Here is a 19112-nt window from a genome sequence, read left to right as displayed (position 1 = left end):
GGTGTGGACCAATTTGCAGGGACATTACTGAAGAAGCTCCAAGTGAGCTGTGCAGGGACTGCTGCGGTATTCCAAGTAAGACCAGATGAGGGCGCCAATGGGTCTGTGGCTATGGATAGGGAGAAAAGCCCACTTGAGAAATTTAGGATGTTTCTCATACTGGAGCTCAAGCACCTCTAAGGGGGTCCTAGGACAAATTCTGGGGAAAAATTATCTGGAGAAATACCATCTTAAGAAACAAGTTCCATTCCATGAAAAGATCTTTAAAATACAACTCTTCACAGTATCGGAGTTTTGTCTTTTAATCCTTACAAAGAAGATGGCTACTAACACAAACGCAGTATTTGGACAGCAGGACTTCTTTCTCCAGACCAGGGAATGGCAAGAGGACCAATTGAGGGAGAAGCTGAGGAGATGGGATAAATTCCTGTGGAAAGGCAGAGAGGTGGGGCCTCCCAGTTAGGGTCTCCTGGAACCCCTTGAAGAACAGAGGACAAGCATGAGGAACAGTGTGGCGGAAGCCCTGTGGGGCTCCCTTTGAGCGTGAAAGAAGGTCAAGGCCCATGTAGACTTCATACTCTTCTCCTTCCTGGCCCAGGAGTCCCCCTCTTCCCGTATGGGGTAAGCCACGGAGACCGGCACTTTGTCAGGATTGCTGTGGACTTTACCTCACAGCTCTTCAGGATCAAGATTGGCTTCCCCCTCGGCTCCTCTCTGTGGGATTCCTTCTATGTGAGTCTCCAACTGCAGCCCAGGTGGCAGGATCCAAAGCTGTGCTCCCAGGGCCCTGCTTCTCTGTCCAGCTTGGAGACAGCCATGAGGAAGGGAGAATGGCTGCCATCTTTGTTAGGCACCCTCTTTACTGTCAGGGCTGCAGCTGAGGAAAAGAGGGAGCAAGGCAAAGATTCTCTTTCTAAGTGGACAAAAATGTCCTTACCTGAGTAAAAAGAGATGAGCTCACTGATGTTTTCACAGGGCCTTTTTTAGGAGTAAGAAGCTATACCTGGGAAATACGACTTGTTTTTCTAGGATTACTTCCCAGTTCTCTGGCCCATGAGTCCCAGAATAGACTTGGAACACTATGGTACCTATTTCCCTCGGGGAAGTGACTTAGCAGGACACAGTGAGAGGGTGACACCACAGTTAGACCCAATTTAGCTCTATTGGTTGGGTCACAAGCTTCAAGATGAGGCTGAGGGGCTTCTCCCCTCTGTGAAAGGCTGGGCCACAGACGGAGCCCTACCACTGGGGAAGGACACAGCCTTCAGAAGTGAGGAATGTCTTCAGGAGGAAGAGTATGTGTGAGGTCACTGTGGGAAGAGCTCTCCCAGAAGAAAAGACATCAATGGGATGATCTTCCAGGCATGGCTGACATCTCTGACCTTGTCAGAGAGTCCCTTGGAGTTGTCACTTCTGAGGAGTGGGGCCAAGCCTGGAACATCTCACCTCCTCTCTCCCTGAATACTAACCAAAAACCCTGGTGCTCCGTTCACAGATAATGGCCAGATCTTTTTCCCGGAGTCGGACTACCAGATCTTCCCCTACCCTAACCCACCCCCAGGAGGCTTCACAGGACGAGACCCTGTCGCCACCGTGGCTCCATTCTGGGATGACGCTGATTTCTCCAGCCAGAAGGGAGAAATCTTTTATCAGGTGGGTCTTTCAAAGCCCAGGTGTCCAGCAGCCTGCCAGGAGAGACAAAGAGCTGTATGAAGCGACCCAGAGTATTCCTGCTGTCCCAGCCTGAGTTCTGTGGGCAGGGACTGGGGCTGAAAATGGCGACTGGGAGGAAGCCAAGTAGCAATGTTAAATAGACTTGGGAAAGCCCTACCTTGACCATGTGAAGACCTGAGGTGGCAGGGATGAGGGTTGGAAATTCAGTGTTTGGTTTTAAAATAAGGCTGTAGAAGGCCAGGGATTTAGCTTAGTGGTTCTGTCATCTGCCTTGAAAGTGCAAGGTCCCAAGTTCAATCCCTGGCACCAAAAAGTAAAAATAAAATAAAGCTGTAGAGGGTCAGCCCCGCAGAGTCAAGCAGGGTCTGTGCTGTGCTCCTGGACTGGTCTATAATCCCAGCCGGTGGATGGAGGTAAGGAAGGCCACGGCAGCAGACATGTATGTGCCACATCCACAAGCAAGGCACTGCAAAGGCTCTGAAGATGGAGGGACACATACCTGTCCTCAAGGAGCCACCAGGTGACATAGGAAAGTAACAGTAGTCACACTGGAAATGCCATCTGAGTCAGTCAGAGCTATGAGATTCGTGAGTTCAAGTTCACAGGACTTGGATTTGCAGGCTGGGGACCCCGCTCCATTCCATACATCCTGGGTTCTCCCGCAGCCTGGGTTTGAATGGACCTTAAAGCCAGAAGAGGCCTAGGGCATGGAAGGGTGGTGGCATGAGGGCACTAAAATGAGCAGGTTCCCAAGCAGAAAGTGGGGGACTCTCAGAGTTGAGGAAGACCCTCCTTGTTTCTTTGCTCTTATCCTCCTTCCTTTTCTAGGAACATGAGACACTCTACAATGAACCCAACTGGTTAGTCCAGCAGGTGGAGACTTGGATTAAAAACTTCACAAATTCGTGGGGCTACAAAGCCAGGTGGACCCTAAAGGTCACATGGGTCAATGTCTCTCCCTACCCTGCTCAGAGGACCTCTGGGGTGAGTGTACCATGGACAGCACCATCGCAATGTCCTAAAGGGCAGATGTGTAGCTAGAGGTGGCTACTCTGCTAGAATCCTCACTGACTCCAGGAAAGTCACTAGTTACAGCAGTCCCCACAGAGACCCATTTTACTGAGCATGTACAGTGGCCCAGGCCGGCCTCAGCCCACTACTTACTTGACCACAACCAGGAACAGGAAATGGCCTTTGCGGTGCAGTGTCTGTCTACTGGCTTATATTAGTCAGCTTTTCGTTACCATAACAAAATACCTAAAACCAGCTACTTGTAGGAAAGAGAGGTTTACTTGCCCACAGTTCTGGAGGCTGAAAGACTAAACACCATGGTGCGGGGTTGGCAAGGACCGCCATTGGCTGTATGAGGTCACACGAGAATTCCTGATGTTCCAATGATCTAAGGATACCCCAGGCCCTGCCTCTCAAAGGTGCACTACTCTCAGCACCACCACATGAGAGCCACACCTCTAGACAAGTAAACCTTGCAGGGGACACAATGACACCATGTCCAATCTGTAGCCGGGTCAGCCTGGCACTGAGGTTTTCCTGACCCCACACTCTGGCTCCTAAACACAGTGTCACGGCACAATCTTTGGAGTCTGTGCTCACCCCTCTTACCCACTTTGGACAAGGGTTATGCCTTGGGAGCAACCCCAACTTACTCCTGCAGGTCCCTCACACCATCCCAGTGGAGGGGACACCAGGACCATGTCCTTAAATATCCCGAGGGAGCTGACAACACCTCTCTCAGCCCTGGTGTCTTGTGTGATGGCTCAGTTCCATAGCTTTCTCTTCCAAACCCTCTTCTAATTGGATTGCAACCCAGAGCCCCTTCTTTCCTCTCCCTGGAAATAGCCACAAAGAAGGCAAATCCAACATGGTAGGTGCTTCAACACCCCAAGCAGGTGCTGCCCTAACCCACTGCAGACTTGCCAGCATTTCCAGCCCATGTCTTTGCTCGGGGTGGACCTGGAACAAGTGGCGTGTCTGATGCTGGTGCTGTGAGCTAGGCAGGTGGACACCAGGGAGGAGACCCCAGGTCTCTCAGGCATCCCCATGTTTGTCTCCCTCCAGCCCTCAGACCAATACCTACCAAGCCATCCTGTCCACGGATGGCAGCAGATCCTATGCCCTGTTTCTGTACCAGAGCGGTGGGATGCAGTGGGATGTGACCCAACACCAGGGCAACCCGGTCCTCATGGGCTTCTCCAGGTAGGATGGGCACAGTGGGGGACTCTGAGCAGCTGACAGGGAGGTGCAGTTTGCTGAGCTCACTCCCATCCTGGGACAAGGGGTGACCCCCCCCCCCCGCCCCGCATGGAGCCTCTCGTTTTCTGTTTCCAATGCCAAGATCCCGCATTCATCCTGCCGCCACCACCCCTAGTCTCTGGGTGTTGTAGTAATTCCGACTTCTGCGTTTCTGTTGATTTTGTTGGCTCCCCAAATACCATAAGAATGACAGCCAACATTTATTACACCAAGAAATTCATGTACATTATTTCACTGATTATCACAACCAACTATGAGGCAGATACTCTTTATGAGATACAAATAGGTAAGTAATGTTCCTAGAGTTAGGAAATGGCAAAGTGGGGACTGAACCCAGATATCTGAGCCTGGAATCTGCCTCGTCATGAAGGCCACATGTCATTTGTTACGGGTAATGGTTACAAAGGCTTTTCTCTTACATTAGGGTGTGTTCTGAGGGACTTAGGGATGTCACTGTGCCACATCCTCACCATGCTGAGGTAGATGCTACTGAAATCCCTCTTACTCAGATGAGAAAACTAAGAGTCAAAGAGGCTAGGTAACTTGCCTGTGGTCCCCACGCTGGAATTAGCAGGTGAATCCATGACTGGCTGCTGGGGCCAGCTCTGAGCCGCCAGTGTGCTGTCCCCTATGAGACACCCCTCTCCACCCCCAGTTTAAGGAAAACAGACAGGAAGGAGGCCTGAACCCTGCTGTACTCTGTTTAGTCATGGAGTTAGGTGGGACCTCCCCACTGACTGACCTATGGAAGCATGAGTGGCTTTTGCCTAAGAGGGAGGAGCCTGTGTGTGACAGGGGCCTGAGTCTTTTCTGTGCCCGCAGTGGAGATGGCTATTTTGAGAACAGCCCGCTGATGTCCAGGCCACTGTGGGAGAAGTATCGTCCAGACCAGTTCCTGGATCCCAAATTAGGTAAAAGTGCCACTGTGCCAACCTTGCTGCCTCAGTCTTCTCTTATTCCCTATGCTGTGTACACCATGCCAGTACCCTGGATGACAGGTCCCTGGCCCACCTCGTTCCAAAGGGCATCGCTGTTTCTATCTGAGGCTGACGGGAAGGCTCAGACCTGTTGGCCAGGAGCAGCTAGTTCAGTCCACACCCTTAACCTCACTGCCATCCCTCCCTCTATGAGGCAGCCCAGCAGGTTTCAGTTGGGGTCCAGATCTCAGAAGGGAGGACAGGGTTCATGGGTTTGGAATAACACACCAAGTGTCCTGTCCCTGAGCTGATTTCGAGCCGCGATGAGATCCTTAAGGGAACCTTCCAAGAGCGGCTCCAGAGGCTTGACAGTCAATCAACATGGAAAAGAAAAGAAAAAAAAAGGAGGAAAAGGATCAACATCTTTGCTCTCAAAGAGCCTGGAGTCTGAAAAGAGTCTTCAGTGTCTGGAAGTAAACCATGGTTCTGCCTGCATGACTTGATGCCACATGCAGAAGCCCCAAAGGGAAAGAAATCACAGTTTCTAAGACACAGTACAGCAAAGATGTCCAGCACAAGAGCCAGCCCTGTGAGAGTCGGAGAGCAAATCCAGCTCTGTTCACCATCAGAAACCCAAGCTGAGCCAAGCCACAGTGCTCATGGAGGGGACTGGCCTGTCACCTGAGGGCCCTTCCATCAAGATGCATCTGCTTGTGACCTAGGGATGCCTCTCATGTGTGCGTGTGTGTATGTGTGTCACACACATCATCGTGAACAAGGAATATTCATCTCAAAATCTTAACAAATGGTAGTTCTCTCAATCGATTCTGCATTTGGGTGGGCATAGAGTCATGCAGCGTATCTTGTTCTGTCTTTTGGGGCCAGTGCTGACTTCCAGGGAATTCAAGGTCTAAAGTCCCCACCCCTGGGGGTCTCATCTGCCTTCCAAAGATGGTGCCTCCTCCTTGTGAGGTTAGAGCAGCCCCTTGCTTCTAATGCCAACTTCTCAGTGGCCTCCAGAGTCCCGTGATTTGGCCACTGGGGGCGTCTGTGCTGGGGGAGGGTCTGGTGGCATGGCCAGGTGAGTGGTGGTGTCCTTGGCTGAGATCCAGGGTTTGACAATGAGGAACTGGTTTGGGGTTGGGAGTGGGATGGTGTCAGAGCTTGGAGAGAGAGAATGGAGGGGAAAGTGTGTCAGCCAGGGTTTGGCTTGCTTTGGATCCAGCCAAGGCCTCCCTGCCCAGCATGGGTCCCATGGTTTTGCCTCATCATCCACCACATGTGGGCTTGGGAGCTCAGGTCCTCTGGCCTTGGGGAAGAGTCACTGTGGGTCCGAATTGGGCCCAGTCCAGCTCCAGGAGGAGCTGTCCAGAGAGCCGGGAGCCGCGAGGGATGTACCCGTGGACTCTGGGGACCCAAAAGCCCCAGGATGAGCCCTGCTCCCCTTTCTTTCCAGGCGTCCGGAGGCTGCAGATCTACAGGCTGCACAGGGAGGAGAGGCCCAACTTCCGCCTCAGGTGCCTGCAGCGGCTGAGCAGCCAGCAGCTGAGCAGCCAGGCGCCCAGCTGGGCCCGGAGGCCAATCTTCTGTCCTTGCTCCTGGCAACAGGGACGATGGGACTTGAGGTTCCAGCCCCTCAGGATAGGTGACATCTTGAAGCCCACCCAGCATCTCCTCTGACCAGGCCCGCCCTTCCCAGTCCCTTCTCCCCACCCCAGGGCCACCCCATCCCACCTCTCTACTGTGTCCCTACCCCTCCAAGGTGCCCCCGCCCCAGGCTGAGCCTGTGAGGCCTCCTTGCAGGCAGCTGGGGTCCCCATGGCCAGCACCTGTGCAGCTTCTCCTGGAGTGGTGGCGTGTGCTGCAGCTACGGGCCCTGGGGGGAGTTTCGGGAAGGCTGGAGCATGAAGAGTCCGGAGCTGCTTGGTAAGTGAGGAAGAGCTCAGCTCCAGTCGTCATCGTCTTCTTCCCCTTCTCCTGCTCCTCCTCCTCCTCCTCCTCTTCTTCTTCTCCTCCTTCTTCTCTTCTCCTTCTTCTTCGTCTTCCTCCTCCTCCTCTTTCTTCTTCTCCTTCTTCTCCTTCTCCTTCTTCTTCATCCTCCTCCTCCTCTTCCTCCTCCTCCTCTTCCTCTTCTTCTTCTCCTCCTTCTTCTCCTTCTTCTCCTTCTTCTTCTTCATCCTCCTCCTCCTTCTTCTTCTCCTTCTTCTCCTTCTTCCTCCTCCTCCTCCTCTTCCTCCTCCTCCTCCTCCTTCTCCTCCTCCTCTTCTTCTTCTTCTTCTTCTTTTCTTTTTCAAAGACAGGGTCTTGCTATGCAGTTCAAACTGGCCTTGAACTCATGGCAATCTTCCTGCCTCAGCCTCTTGAGTGCTGGGATTGTAGGTGTGTGCCACCACACCTGCCCATGAGTGGGACATCTTTCCAGGAAAGGGGAGAGGATCTAGTTTGACCCTGTCCCTCTGGCCCCGCATTGGCAGGCTATTTGGGGGGCAGACTTGGAGTTAACTCCCTGTTTGACAGGGGACACACAGTCTCGTGCCTACCCCCCCGGTCTCTGTCTCCGAGTGCCCTGGCCTTCACACCCAGGCTTTAGGAGTGCCAGGGAAGCTAGATTGTTCAGCTCCTACTATGTCCCCAGGTGTGATGTGACCCCAAACACCTGTGAGGGGAACAGCACCTGACCCACGGGCAGAGGTCACTGAGCAGGACGGGCTGGGAACTGCCTTGTGCCCGACTCCAAAGCCATTCCACAGCCACGCTCCTGCCCCCGGTGCCATCTTGCCCCACTGAACCATCCAGCTGCTTCCCCAGGGCCCCAGCCTCCAGCATGTGGTTGCTCTCCACAGGCCGGGAACTAGAGACGCAGAACTGGTGCTGCCGCTGGAACGACCACCCCCGCTTCTGTGCCTTGTACCACGAGCAGTGGCCCCAAGTCGGCTGCGCCGCCTACAGGCCCCCGAGGCCCGGTGAGGCCTCCGAACGTGGAGCCTGGACCATAATAGGATCAGAGTCCAGGGGCAGAGCTGTGACCACATGGGAAGGGGGGGACAGTTGCAGTGTGGAGCTGAGGACAAGCAGAGGGTTTGGGGAAGGTATGAGGGTGGGTGTGGAACCCCACAGATGCAAGGGTTTGGGGCGGATTCTGTGTCCCTTGTGCATCCACCCAGGCCTGAGTCCACCTGGACAGATGCCCGCCTGGTGAGCAAGGGGAGCCGCAGCCTAGCAGCGGTCTGCTAATGTGTCGTCTGGTCTCTGTCAGCCTGGATGTTTGGGGACCCCCACATCACCACCTTGGATGACACCTCTTTCACCTTCAATGGGCTGGGGGACTTCCTGCTGGTCCGCGCCTGGGGCAGCAACTCCTCCTTCCTCCTCGAGGGCCGTACTGCCCAGACCGGCTCTGCCAGTGCCACTAACTTCATTGCCTTTGCCACTCAGTACGAGGCCGGCAGACTGAACCCCATCACAGTGAGTAAGGGGGCGTCCAGGATGTCCCTGTACCCTGTGTCCCCAAGATAGCCTCTCAGTGACTTCCAGCTGGACACTGAGGCCCTGGAGGAGGAAGAGGACAAAGAAGGGGATGGGGAGGGAGCATACATCCGGCCAAAGGCACCTCTGGGAGCAAAGCCCGGGCCTCTGCTCTTCCTGGTGACTAGGCTCAGGCCTCCTCCAATTCCCGTCCAGGTCCAGTTTCTCCTGGGGCCCAATGACACGGTCCACGTTCTGCACAATAACGGGAGTGTGACATTTGAGACTAGCCAGGAAGATGCTGAAGGTGGGCTAGAGAGAGCCGTCTGCCACCCTCCCCTACCTCCCTGGGTCAGGGCTCAGTGGGGTGCTCAGTGCCCTGGGAGGGGAAGGTGGGACATGAAGGTGGCAGCACTGGGCAGAGCAGAGCCATCACCCTTCTGTCTCTTCTGCGGCTGGGCCTGAGATACCCCTTGGGTGCGGGGCATTAAGCTCTTCCTCCTTGCATCCCTCCTTCCTTCCAGTGCTGGGTCCTCCACTCTGATCTCCCCTCGACTCCATCCCCAAGGAAGAAGGGCCTTGAGGATGGCCTGAGAGTTTGGCTTGGGCCACCACACAAGGCAACCTCAGGGCATCCCAGTGTCCCCTCTTTGTCGTGAGGCCCAGGGTGACAGTGCAGGCTGCTTCTTCACCTGCCTCCCCACCTTCTAGGCACAGAAATGTTCAATGCCACCGGAGTCCTGCTGATGCGCAATGGCTCCCTGGTCTCAGCCAGCTTTGACGGCACGGTGACCATCTCGGTGACTGCTCTCTCCAACATCCTGCACGCGGTGTCCAGCCTCCCAGAGGAGTACTGGGACCACACCAAGGGCCTCCTAGGTGAGGGGCAGGCACTTGGGCCCCACGCAGTGAAGGCCACCCTCCGTGGGATGTCCCCATAGGTCCTCGGAGCTTAGGATGCACAGCCAGCGGGAAAGGGACAGGGGCTGCTTCAGCCACCTTTGAGGTGACTTCCTGTCTCCTGCTGCTCTGAGGGAGCATTGAGGATGGCTCTAGGGAACGAGTGTGCCAGCACAGCCACCCCACCCCCTACATCCTTCCTTCCTTTCTCGTCTTCCCTCCTTAGAGCAAGAGGCCTGAGCCCAGGGAGGGGACAGCCACCTTCTAAAGGTGGCTGACATTCCTGCTCTGCCCCTCAGGGGTCTGGAACAACAACCCAGAAGACGGCTTTAGGATGCCCAATGGCTCCTGTGTTCCCCACAACAGCTCAGAGGAGATGCTTTTCCACTATGGGATGACCTGTGAGTGCGGGCGCCCGGAGGGAGAGGGGAGAGGCCATGTGTCTCCCTCAGCCTGTGAGTGAGGCCACCCCAGGTCTGTGCTGGGAAGACAGGATGGGGACATGGGTAGCTGTCACTCACTGAGCAGGGCTTTCCAGACTCAGAAGCTGGAAGCCATTCTTTTCCCCAGACCCGAGCGCGAGCCGTACCCAGTGAGCTGAGGGGGACACACGGCTGGTATCCATCCCACTGCCGCCACCCACCCCTGAGTTCCAGGGGCCCTCAATGGAACAGGCCTCCTTGGCATGAGGCATGACCCGCTGCCTTCCAACTTCACCCCCATCTTCCTTTCCCAACTGTCGAAAAACTCCCCTCTGGCCTCTGGGTGTGATGGGGACAAGCAGTGCATCTATGACACGCTGGCCACTGGAGACACCCAAGCCAGCCTTCACACCAGGGAGCTTTTCAGAATGAACCAGCTGATGAACGCCACCCTCAGTACGTGGTGCTCCCAGAGGGCGTCCCCTCCCACAACGCCCTGCTACCTCCACCTTTTATTCCTTTTGTCCATCAAACTCTTGGGCCCAAACCTGCCCGTGATGCCCAGCTCAACCAGCCTCGGAGGGGCTCCTTGGCCTCTGGGAACCCTGCCCAGCACTTCCGCTCTGCTCCCCTGGCTCCTTCGAGTTCTTCACACATGAGTTTCCCTGGCGACTCTGAGCCTTGGCACAGGCTGCTCTCCTGCCAGGAAGGCCCTGTCTCCGGCAGCCACAGGTATGGCACCCTCGCAGGAAGGCCTCTCTTGGCTGCCTTTTCCAAAGTTTCACCTTCACTCACTTACTGCTCACCTTCCCTGCCTTATTTTTTTCCTTAGCATTGATAACTGCTAAATATATTTTGTAATCTTCATAGGTATAAGGTGTGATCAAAATATATGGTGAATGTTGAAACTTTAAAAAAATAATCCATGACAGGGCCAGAGATTTAGCTCAGTGGTTCCACCGCCTGCCTCGCAACCACAAGGTCCCGAGTTCGATCTCCGGTATAAAAATAAATGAATCCCCCTCAAAATCCTTCCCTTTGCTTCAAGCACATTTATCCCATCATTCTTGCCCCCCGCCCTTTTTTTATGTGTGTGTGGTATCAGGGATCGAACTTGGGTCCTTGCACTTGTGAGGCAGGCGGTGGAACCACTGAGCTAAATCCCTGGCCCTCTTGTCCCTTTCTGAAGCAGTTCTGAAAGTCCTGTTTCGTGAGTGTTTTTTCCACAGTGTAATCACAAATATGGTAACCGAGCTGAGTGCCGTCCAGTGGAAAGGCAGACTCATAAAAACATGGCCCTGTGCCTTCATCTACCTTATTTACTGGATCTGGCACCATGCAACTCCTGGCTCTTCCCCGTGGTCAAAATGACCAGGAAAGGGAAACATTTTGAATCCATTCAGGTTATTGAGGCAGCCACCACAGCACAACCAAAGATACTCATGAAAGAAGACTTCGAGAACTGCTTCAGAAAGTGATAAGAGTGATGGATAAGTGTTTGAGCTGGGCGTGGTGGCTCATGCCTATAATCCCAGCACTTGGGAGGCTGAGGGAGGAGAATTACTAGGCTACATAGTTAGTTCAAGACCAATCTGAACTACATAGTGGGATCTTGTCTCAAAAAACCAAAAATTAATAAATAATATTTTTAAAGTGTGTTCAAAGTGAAGAGAAGTATTTTGAGGGGGATTCATGGCAATGTGTCCTTTCCTGTGATTTTTAAAAAATCAAATACCATCTACATTTTTTTTTACATCTGGTCTCTTTTTTCATTACTTATTTGATGCTGTATCCTAGAACAGGGCCACCTACATTTTTGGTGTTGGTTTACTGATTACTGAATGAATGGATGAAGCAGGGCACTGAGAAACAGACCACTGAGAAGGTCTGGCTGCCTCTATTTCAGAATCAGGCAGTGTCCATCTAGATATGGTCCCCATGGCCTTGGGCCCTTCCTCAGAGGTAAGACTGTGATGAGGCTGTGAACAATACAATTCTCTGATTCACTTTGTGCCGGGCCCAGCACGGCCTCCTGTTCAGGAAAGAATGTGAAATGGTGAGAAATGTTTGAGCAGGAGGCAGAGAAAGAGAAGCTAAAGATTTAGGCAGGTGGGCAGCGAAAGGCAGAGCTGCTCTGCTCAAGTCTGAAGATGGGGCCACAGGCTGCCTCCTGCTCACGGGGGTGTCTCAGGCCCGGGCACACCTTGCACAAGTCAGGGAAAGAGACGACAGAGGGCAGGCAGGTGGTGCCCTGCCTCAGTTCCTGTCTCCTCTGCTTCAGATCAGTTCCCGCCCTCCATCAGTGATTGCCATGTGATGGAAGCCTACAAGGACAAGACCTCCCAGTTTCAGTGCACCAGCAACTCTGAGAATGTCACCTTTGAGCTCCAAGGGAACCACACCTCCTTCCAGATCCTCAGTAGGAACCTCTGGCTGGGGTGGGGGCGGTGTGCATAGAAAATAAAGCCAGAGTCCAGCTGGGTTGTTTTCTATCTCTTTCACCTGTACAATTTCCCACTTTTTCTTTTTTAAATTTGACTACCGAGGACCAGCATTTCTTAAGAGTAATATCAGCAATTCAGATAGGTGCCCTCCAAGGATCAGTACCATCTGGCCTTCCAAGGCGTGGCCAGATATGAGGCTGACTGGGCACACATAGCTCATTCAAATATCATTTCATCTCCATCTGATAAGATGAGACCCCCTTAAAAGTCATCATGCTCTCACCAAATTATTAGAATATTCAAGTGAAACAATTAAAAAATACTCATTTCCAACATATTCATATCAATTCAAAGAAAGATACCATGTAGACAAGACTTAAGGGAATACAGACATCTTCACTTGGTTCCTTTCTCACTGTCTTTGTGGTTGGCCACGTTTGCCTGGCTTGGTCTCTGTCTGATTTTTTTGTGCTGGGAACAAACGAAGCTTGTGACTCTCTCTCAGTGAGGGCATTAGGAACCCTCAGGGCACCTATAGCCTGGAGCAAAGAGACAAAGTACAAGGGAGGTCGCTTTCCTTCTACTGCCTGCTCTTTGCTAAACCAAAGCCCTCAGGGATGCTCACCTCTCTGTCTTGTTATCTTTCTCTGTGCATAAGAAGAGACCTTTCGGTCTTCATCCCTCTTATTCTGTGTAGCATCTGCCCTGACACAAGACAGCGACATCACAAGATGCTCCTCTCCTGAAGCCTGGTGCCATGGAAATTACTCCCATTTCTTCCCTACTGTCAGATCCTTCTAAACTGCTCAAAAAATTTGTTCCTCCTTTCCCGAAACACATAAGCCAGGTTGATCAGAGATATTCAACAGGATTACCCTCTAGGTTGATGTCTGAAGGGGGGCTGGTCAAAGGCCCATGAAGGGATGGTGAGAATCAGGGCAAGGGATGGGACAGCTGTAGGTAAATCCAGTTTGGCTTGCAGTGTAGCCTGAGGAAATTTCAGGAGCATCCTGGCCTTCAACCCCCATCCAAACCAAGATACTCACCTGTCCCCAGGTACCTCATGGTGGCCCAGGTCCAGGCAGGGGGCTCTGCAGGGGCAAAGGGGCTTCCCTTTGTGAGGTTCCACTTGTGGGCAGTGAGGAGGGCTGGTGCTGCCCCCTTCTACCTTGGGACAAGGCCTCAGTCACCACCCCATGATTCCACCCTTGCTCAAAGGAGACATCTGATGAGACTTGGGGGTTACCCGGAGAGGGGGACAGCCCACCACTTGCCATTCGGGGTCAGATGCCAGGCTGAATCAGCCCACAGGGCAGAGGCGTCTCCCAGCCCCTAACCACCTCCTCTTCCCTGCACAGAGAATGGGACTTTGCTGTGGGCCCCAAACTCACCAGAACCAGTCACCCTGGAGATTCTAGTGCAAGACCCCAAGACTGGCTTGTCATCTGTCCTCCAGCCCAAGACAGTGGCCCGCTTTTGCAGTTCAAGGAGCCAGTGTCTGTACAACCAGACCCGCCGGGTGGGCAACTCCTCCCTAGAGGTGAGCGGTGGGTGCTCTCTGTGTAGATGGGAAAGGGCATGGGAAGGGTATGGACAGCGAGACTCAATGTGAAGAAGCAGAACTTTCTGTCTGCTAGCAGCTCAGCTCACTGCGTCCCACATGTCCGGTAGGAAATGCCCACCTCGGCCTTGCCTCTGCACCGAGTCGGGTGGGAAGGTCTCTGCTCCCTGGTAGAGGTCTGCACCGACCTCTGCCCCAGCTCTGCCTGTGTCCCTGGCTGCCCTGTGCTCGGGCCAGGAAGCCATCTCCAGGTGGCCACCTGTACCCAGTCTGCCCAGAGCAGCACACAAACGTGTCCTCTGGGGTCTCATTGCCATGGTGACAGGAAGAGGAGAGTAGGTCCCCATGCCCCTTTGTCTTCTCTTTCACTCTCTCCCCCAGCTTAAGGAACCATCTCTTTTTTGGTTTGGAGAAAATCCTTTCTATCCAAGTTTTAAGCCAAGATACTTGACTGACATCCACGAATCTTGCCCCGTCTGCTTTCTTCTTTCCTCCTTTTGCCCTCCCCATCTGAATCCATCAAGGATCTCAGGAAGGAGATGTGTGTGAGAGGGACAAGGCTGCAGTCCTGCTGCAGGGCTAAACCAGGGGCCAGGGACACTGAGCAGCAGGAGGACGGTGTGGTGTTAGGCAGGGACTTGCAGGCCCAGCCTGGCCAGGGTGTTCGGGAGATGCTGGCAGAACTGAGCCAAGTGGAGCAAGCCTGCAATACCAGCACTGGGGAAGCTAGGGCAGGAGAATTGCTGTGAGTTCCAGGCTAGCCATGGTGAGTTTGAGGCCAGCCTGGATTATATAGCAAAACGATGTCTCAAACAAAACAAAACAAAGCAAAACAGAACTAAGGCAAGTACTCAGGATTTATGGCTCCCGCATAAGAGGAGTCAGTGAAGAGAACCAGAAGCCCGTTACTGGTTTAGCTTCCTGATCACCCTGTTGCAGGAGGCCAGCTGCCAGTGTGGCAAGGACACCTTTGGTCGCCACTGTGAACGCTCCAAGGACCCCTGTGATGAGCGGTGCTTCCCGAATGTGCAGTGCATCCCTGGGAGGGGCTGTGGCTCCTGCCCCCGGTTCATGACTGGGGACGGGAGGCACTGCACAGGTGAGCCAGGAGCAGGCCCTGGCAGGAGGGGTTTGGGCCCAGATGACATCTCAGGACTGAGGACAGCCACAGGCAAACACTTTCCCTCTGTTTCCCCAAAAGTCTGTAGAACTCTCACTCAAGGAAGCCTGGGGAAGAAGAGGGCTTGGATGGGGTGGTGGAATCCCAGCACTCTGGAGGCTGAGGCAGGAGGATTGTCAAAAGTTTGAGGCCAGCCTCGGTTACATAGTGAGTTCAAGGGCAGCCTGAACTACGTGGTGTCACCCTGTCTCAAAAAACCAAAACCAAAACCAAAAAACTACTCCACTCCTGCTGAAGTGAAACAATAGCTACCTAGCAAAGGAAGACTGGTTACCTTCCAGAGAAATGTGGCCCACAAGCCAAACACGGATTGAGCAGGCAGGGGGAGAAGAAACCGAGATGCCTGAGGAAACAGGTTCCCCCCACCCCATCCTGATGCCTGGGTAGAACTGCTGACCCCGGCTCCCTCCACAGCCCTGGTGGACCCACTTCTCTGTCAGAACAAGTCCTGCCCGGTGAATTACTGCTACAACCACGGCCACTGCTTCGTGTCCCAGACTCAGGGCTGCCAGCTGGCTTGTACCTGTCCCCCAGCCTTCACAGATGCCCGCTGCTTCCTGGCAGGGAACACTTTTGTTCCCTCTGTCCTTGGAGGTATGAGCAGATGTCCCTGCTGTTCCCATGTCCACTTGGCCATCCTGGGAGAAGCTGGGGGATTTGGGGCACGGCTGAGCTTCTCAGACCCCAAGTTTGTCCCGTGTGTGGTAAGTTGGGGCTGTGGGAGTTTGTGATGGCAGCTGTCACAGTGCAGACCTGTGTGGCCTTCTGAGGACAGACTGAAGCAATGGCCACAAAGCTCAGGGAGATGGGGTCACAGACAGAGCCCTGGGGTGTGGCTGGAGACCAGGCCACTTCTGCTGTCTCTGGTGACCTCTGTCCTTGTGGAATGGAGCTGTCTCCCTGGGTGAGCCTGAGGGAACTGAGGGCTGAGTCTGGGTACCCCAGGGATGACAGACTGCTCCCTGCTTCCTCCACCTCCAGAACTTCCTGTGAGGCCCATCCAGCTGTCGCTCCGTGAGGAGGAAAATGCCACCAAGGAGGACGTGAATGCCTCGGTCAGTGCTGGTAGCTGCAGGAACATAGGGTCTGGTGAGGGCCAGGCTGTCACTCCTGTGCCCTCAGCTGGATTCGTGTCAGGGGGTAGAGCCTCTTGGGGAGTGGTCAGGAAAGAGACCCCAGGAAGGTGAGACTCACCAGTCACCATGAGCAGAATCTAGGGGGCTGTGTGTCACCTGTCTCCTCCAGTGCCCTCGAGACCTGAGCTTTGGGGCGTGATGTGGGAAACACCTGGGACAGTTCACCTGCACTCTGACTTCCCTGGGGAACTGGGGGTCCCTCCTCTCAGTCCCCAGGCCCTGTCCACACCTTGTTAACAGGCAAAGCAGCTGAGGCTATAGTGTACACGGGGTTCAAATCCCTGCCTCCCGCCTGCTAGAGTAGTATGATCATCACACAAGCAGCCGGGGCAAATTGGCGCACACTGGGGTCCCGGAAGCTTGGGAGGCTAAGAATGGAGGTTCCCAAGTTCAAGGCCAGTCTGGGCAATGTGGCAAGAGTCTGCCTCAAAATAAAAAAATAAAAAGGGCTGGAAGTGTACCTCAGTGTTTCCTTCCCTGAGTTCAATCCCTAAAACTCCAAAACAGAAAAAAGGAAAGAGAAAGGAAAGAAAGAAAAAAGAAAGAGAAATCAGACAAGTTAGTGCCTCATTTATATAAATGGTGTTGATAACAGTACCTATGTCAATAGGTTGAGTCAAGGTTTAAATAAAAATGTGAGCAAAACACACAAGTCTCTACTTCAAAAATTACTGTTGGGCTGGGGATTTAGCTCAGTGGTGCCACCGCCTGCTTCGAAAGCGCAAGGTCTCTGAGTTCGATCCCCAGTACCAAAAAAAAAATATTACTGTGGCCAGGCATGGTGGCACATGCATGTAATCCCAAAACTTGGGAAGCTGAGTCCGGATCTCAACAAGTTTGAGGCCAGCCTCGGAGTACATGGTGAGTTCAAGGGCCGCCTGAACTACATAGCGAGACCCTGTCTCAGTAAAACAAAATAAAAATTATTAGTGTTACTTTTGCAACTATCACAGCACTCCACATACTGAGTGGTAGAATCTGCTGACCATGGCCTACTACACCTGACTATGGGCTCCTAAAGCACAGACTGATCCTGAGTCGCCTCCACAACCCAGCACCTGACCACCCCTAGCTAGGTCCACTAAACCGATGTTGTGAACACACGGGGAGGGGTGGAGGCTCAGTGGGTGAGCAGGATCAGTTTCCCCCTTTTGTGGCGGTACTGGGGATTGAACCCAGGGCCTTGCCACTGAGCTACATCCTCAGTCCTTTTTACATTTTTAAAATTTTGAAACAGGGTCTTGTTAGGTCACTAAGTTGCCCAAGCCGGGCTTTAACTTGCAATCCTCCTGCCTCAGCCTTGCTGAGTGCTGGGATCACAGGCCTGTGCTGCCATGCTCATCTCAGATTCTCCCCTTGTGATGTGAGGCCAGAGAGAGGGAAGAATGTAAAGCCCCTCACTCAGCACCAAGTACTGATTGAGCGAGGACTCAGGCCAGTCACTGGCCTAGCTGAGTGTGTCAGGGAAATGCTTCACGGTCTTGGGCTCCTGTGGAAAGGTGCCCTGGACAGGGATGAATACATGCAGGGCTGTGGGAGTGGCTGTCTCTGTCTGGGCCTCTCGGCCATCCCACCCTCTCTGCTGTCCTCCCTCCCAGGTGGCATACAGGCTGGAGCACCTGGATGTGCGGGCCTTCCTCCGGAATAGCCATGTGGAGCACAGGTGAGTCCCACTGTCCTTTCCTGGCCCCAGGTCCCCACCCACCCCCTCCCTGGCCACCGAGGCACTCACTGGTCCCCTCCCAACAGCCATTCCATAGCACTGCCCTCAGGACTCTCCATCCAGCACTGGAAGGTAGTCTCGGAGTTCGGGTACCGTCCCAGGGGCCCTGTCATCCACTTCCTGAACCAGCAGCTCCTGGACGCCGTGGTCAGGGCCTTCCTCACGCAGGAGTGGGGTGCGAGACAGAAGAGCAGCCCGGAGGCCCGGAACAATGTGGCCTTCCAGCCCATCAGCAGGAAAGATGTGTCCGATGGCCAGGCTCGGCGTGAGTCACTCGATCTGGTACAGGGACAGTGGGGTGGGGGGAGGTAAGTAAAGGGAGCCTTCACAGATTGCTGGGCCACACAGCCCACGGTGGACAATGGCTCTATGGAGGCCCATAGCCAAGTGGTCATTTCACCCAGGAACTGCTAATGGTCTCTTAGTTTTCTTAAAATTTCACTTCGCTAGACACACACACACCCAAGGACATCCCTTCCACCTCTGTGCCCCAGCTGCAGGGTGTCCCGGTAGATACCAGGGAGCCGTGAGGGCAGAGATGCCCCTCCTGGAAGGGCGTGGCCTGGGCGAGCACAGTCCCCAAGCCTGGCCTCAACCCCCAGGCTGGACTGACCTGGGTTTCTAAGGGCCCTTTCAGCAGTAACGGCCCCTGGTTCCCTTGAAATGGGAAGAGAGAACAAGGAAGAGTTCCGCCACTGCCATCATTTTGGGGAATAGGGCAGAGAACAGTAGGACAGTGACTATTCCCAACGCAGCAGAAACTGCTCTTCCCAGGGCCTGGGGCCAGATAGAGCTGCTTCTAAAATCTGGTTTACAGCTCCTTCTGCTTGGGACACCTGTGTGCAGGGGAGTCGGGCTGGGGGAACAGGGTGGGGTAAGGGAGAAGCCCTGTGATGTTTGTTCAAGAAAACACAATTTTAAAAAGAAAAAGTAGAAACAATGTCTTTGTAGATAGGGGTGGAGGGGTTGGAGGGAGGGCAGGGGAAAGGGGAAAAAATAAGAACCAAGATGGATTATGTAAAGGTGCAAATTTCCATGATGAATCTCATTATATTGTATACCTAATATGTACCAATAAAATTAATTAAAAAAAAGAAAGAAAACACAGATTTTATTAGACAGGCACAAATGTTTATTCCAAAAACTTTAAAAAACATGGGTTTAAAAGAAGCAAGAGAAAACCCTGTAATCCCAATTTCCAGAGACACTATTTTGTATACGGCCTTCTCCACTTTCTCTTTCTCCTCTTCTACCTCCTCCCCCTCCTCCTGCTCTTCTTCTTCCTCCTCTCCTCCTTCTCTTTCTCCTCCTCCTCCTCTTCCTTCTTCTTCTTCCTCTTCTTTTTTTGCATTTTTTGGAGACAAATTCTCACTGTGTAGTTCAGACTGGCCTTGAATTGACTACGTAGCCCACGCCGGC

The 19112-nt window shown here is 53.5% G+C and overlaps 1 protein-coding gene across 1 annotated transcript in view; it reads left to right on the top strand.

Moving 5' to 3' along the window:
• Positions 1 to 19112, top strand: part of Muc4 (mucin 4, cell surface associated) — a 48377-nt gene that overhangs the window by 26766 nt on the left and 2499 nt on the right. Inside the window, 20 exon segments of the mRNA XM_004834676.3 lie at positions 599 to 732; positions 1489 to 1653; positions 2503 to 2658; positions 3758 to 3888; positions 4768 to 4856; positions 6319 to 6507; positions 6666 to 6788; positions 7706 to 7825; positions 8119 to 8327; positions 8544 to 8634; positions 9039 to 9206; positions 9527 to 9628; positions 9884 to 10105; positions 11931 to 12068; positions 13452 to 13633; positions 14594 to 14753; positions 15249 to 15428; positions 15816 to 15889; positions 17569 to 17633; positions 17720 to 17958. Of these exon segments, the coding sequence (XP_004834733.2) occupies positions 599 to 732; positions 1489 to 1653; positions 2503 to 2658; positions 3758 to 3888; positions 4768 to 4856; positions 6319 to 6507; positions 6666 to 6788; positions 7706 to 7825; positions 8119 to 8327; positions 8544 to 8634; positions 9039 to 9206; positions 9527 to 9628; positions 9884 to 10105; positions 11931 to 12068; positions 13452 to 13633; positions 14594 to 14753; positions 15249 to 15428; positions 15816 to 15889; positions 17569 to 17633; positions 17720 to 17958 (2937 nt within the window).

Source organism: Heterocephalus glaber, unplaced genomic scaffold (genome assembly GCF_053883595.1).
Source record: "Heterocephalus glaber isolate CG9 unplaced genomic scaffold, H.glaber_assembly_v1.0 deba00001504, whole genome shotgun sequence".
NCBI classification, from domain to species: Eukaryota; Metazoa; Chordata; class Mammalia; order Rodentia; family Bathyergidae; genus Heterocephalus; species Heterocephalus glaber.
This window is presented reverse-complemented; position numbering and strand designations above follow the sequence as displayed.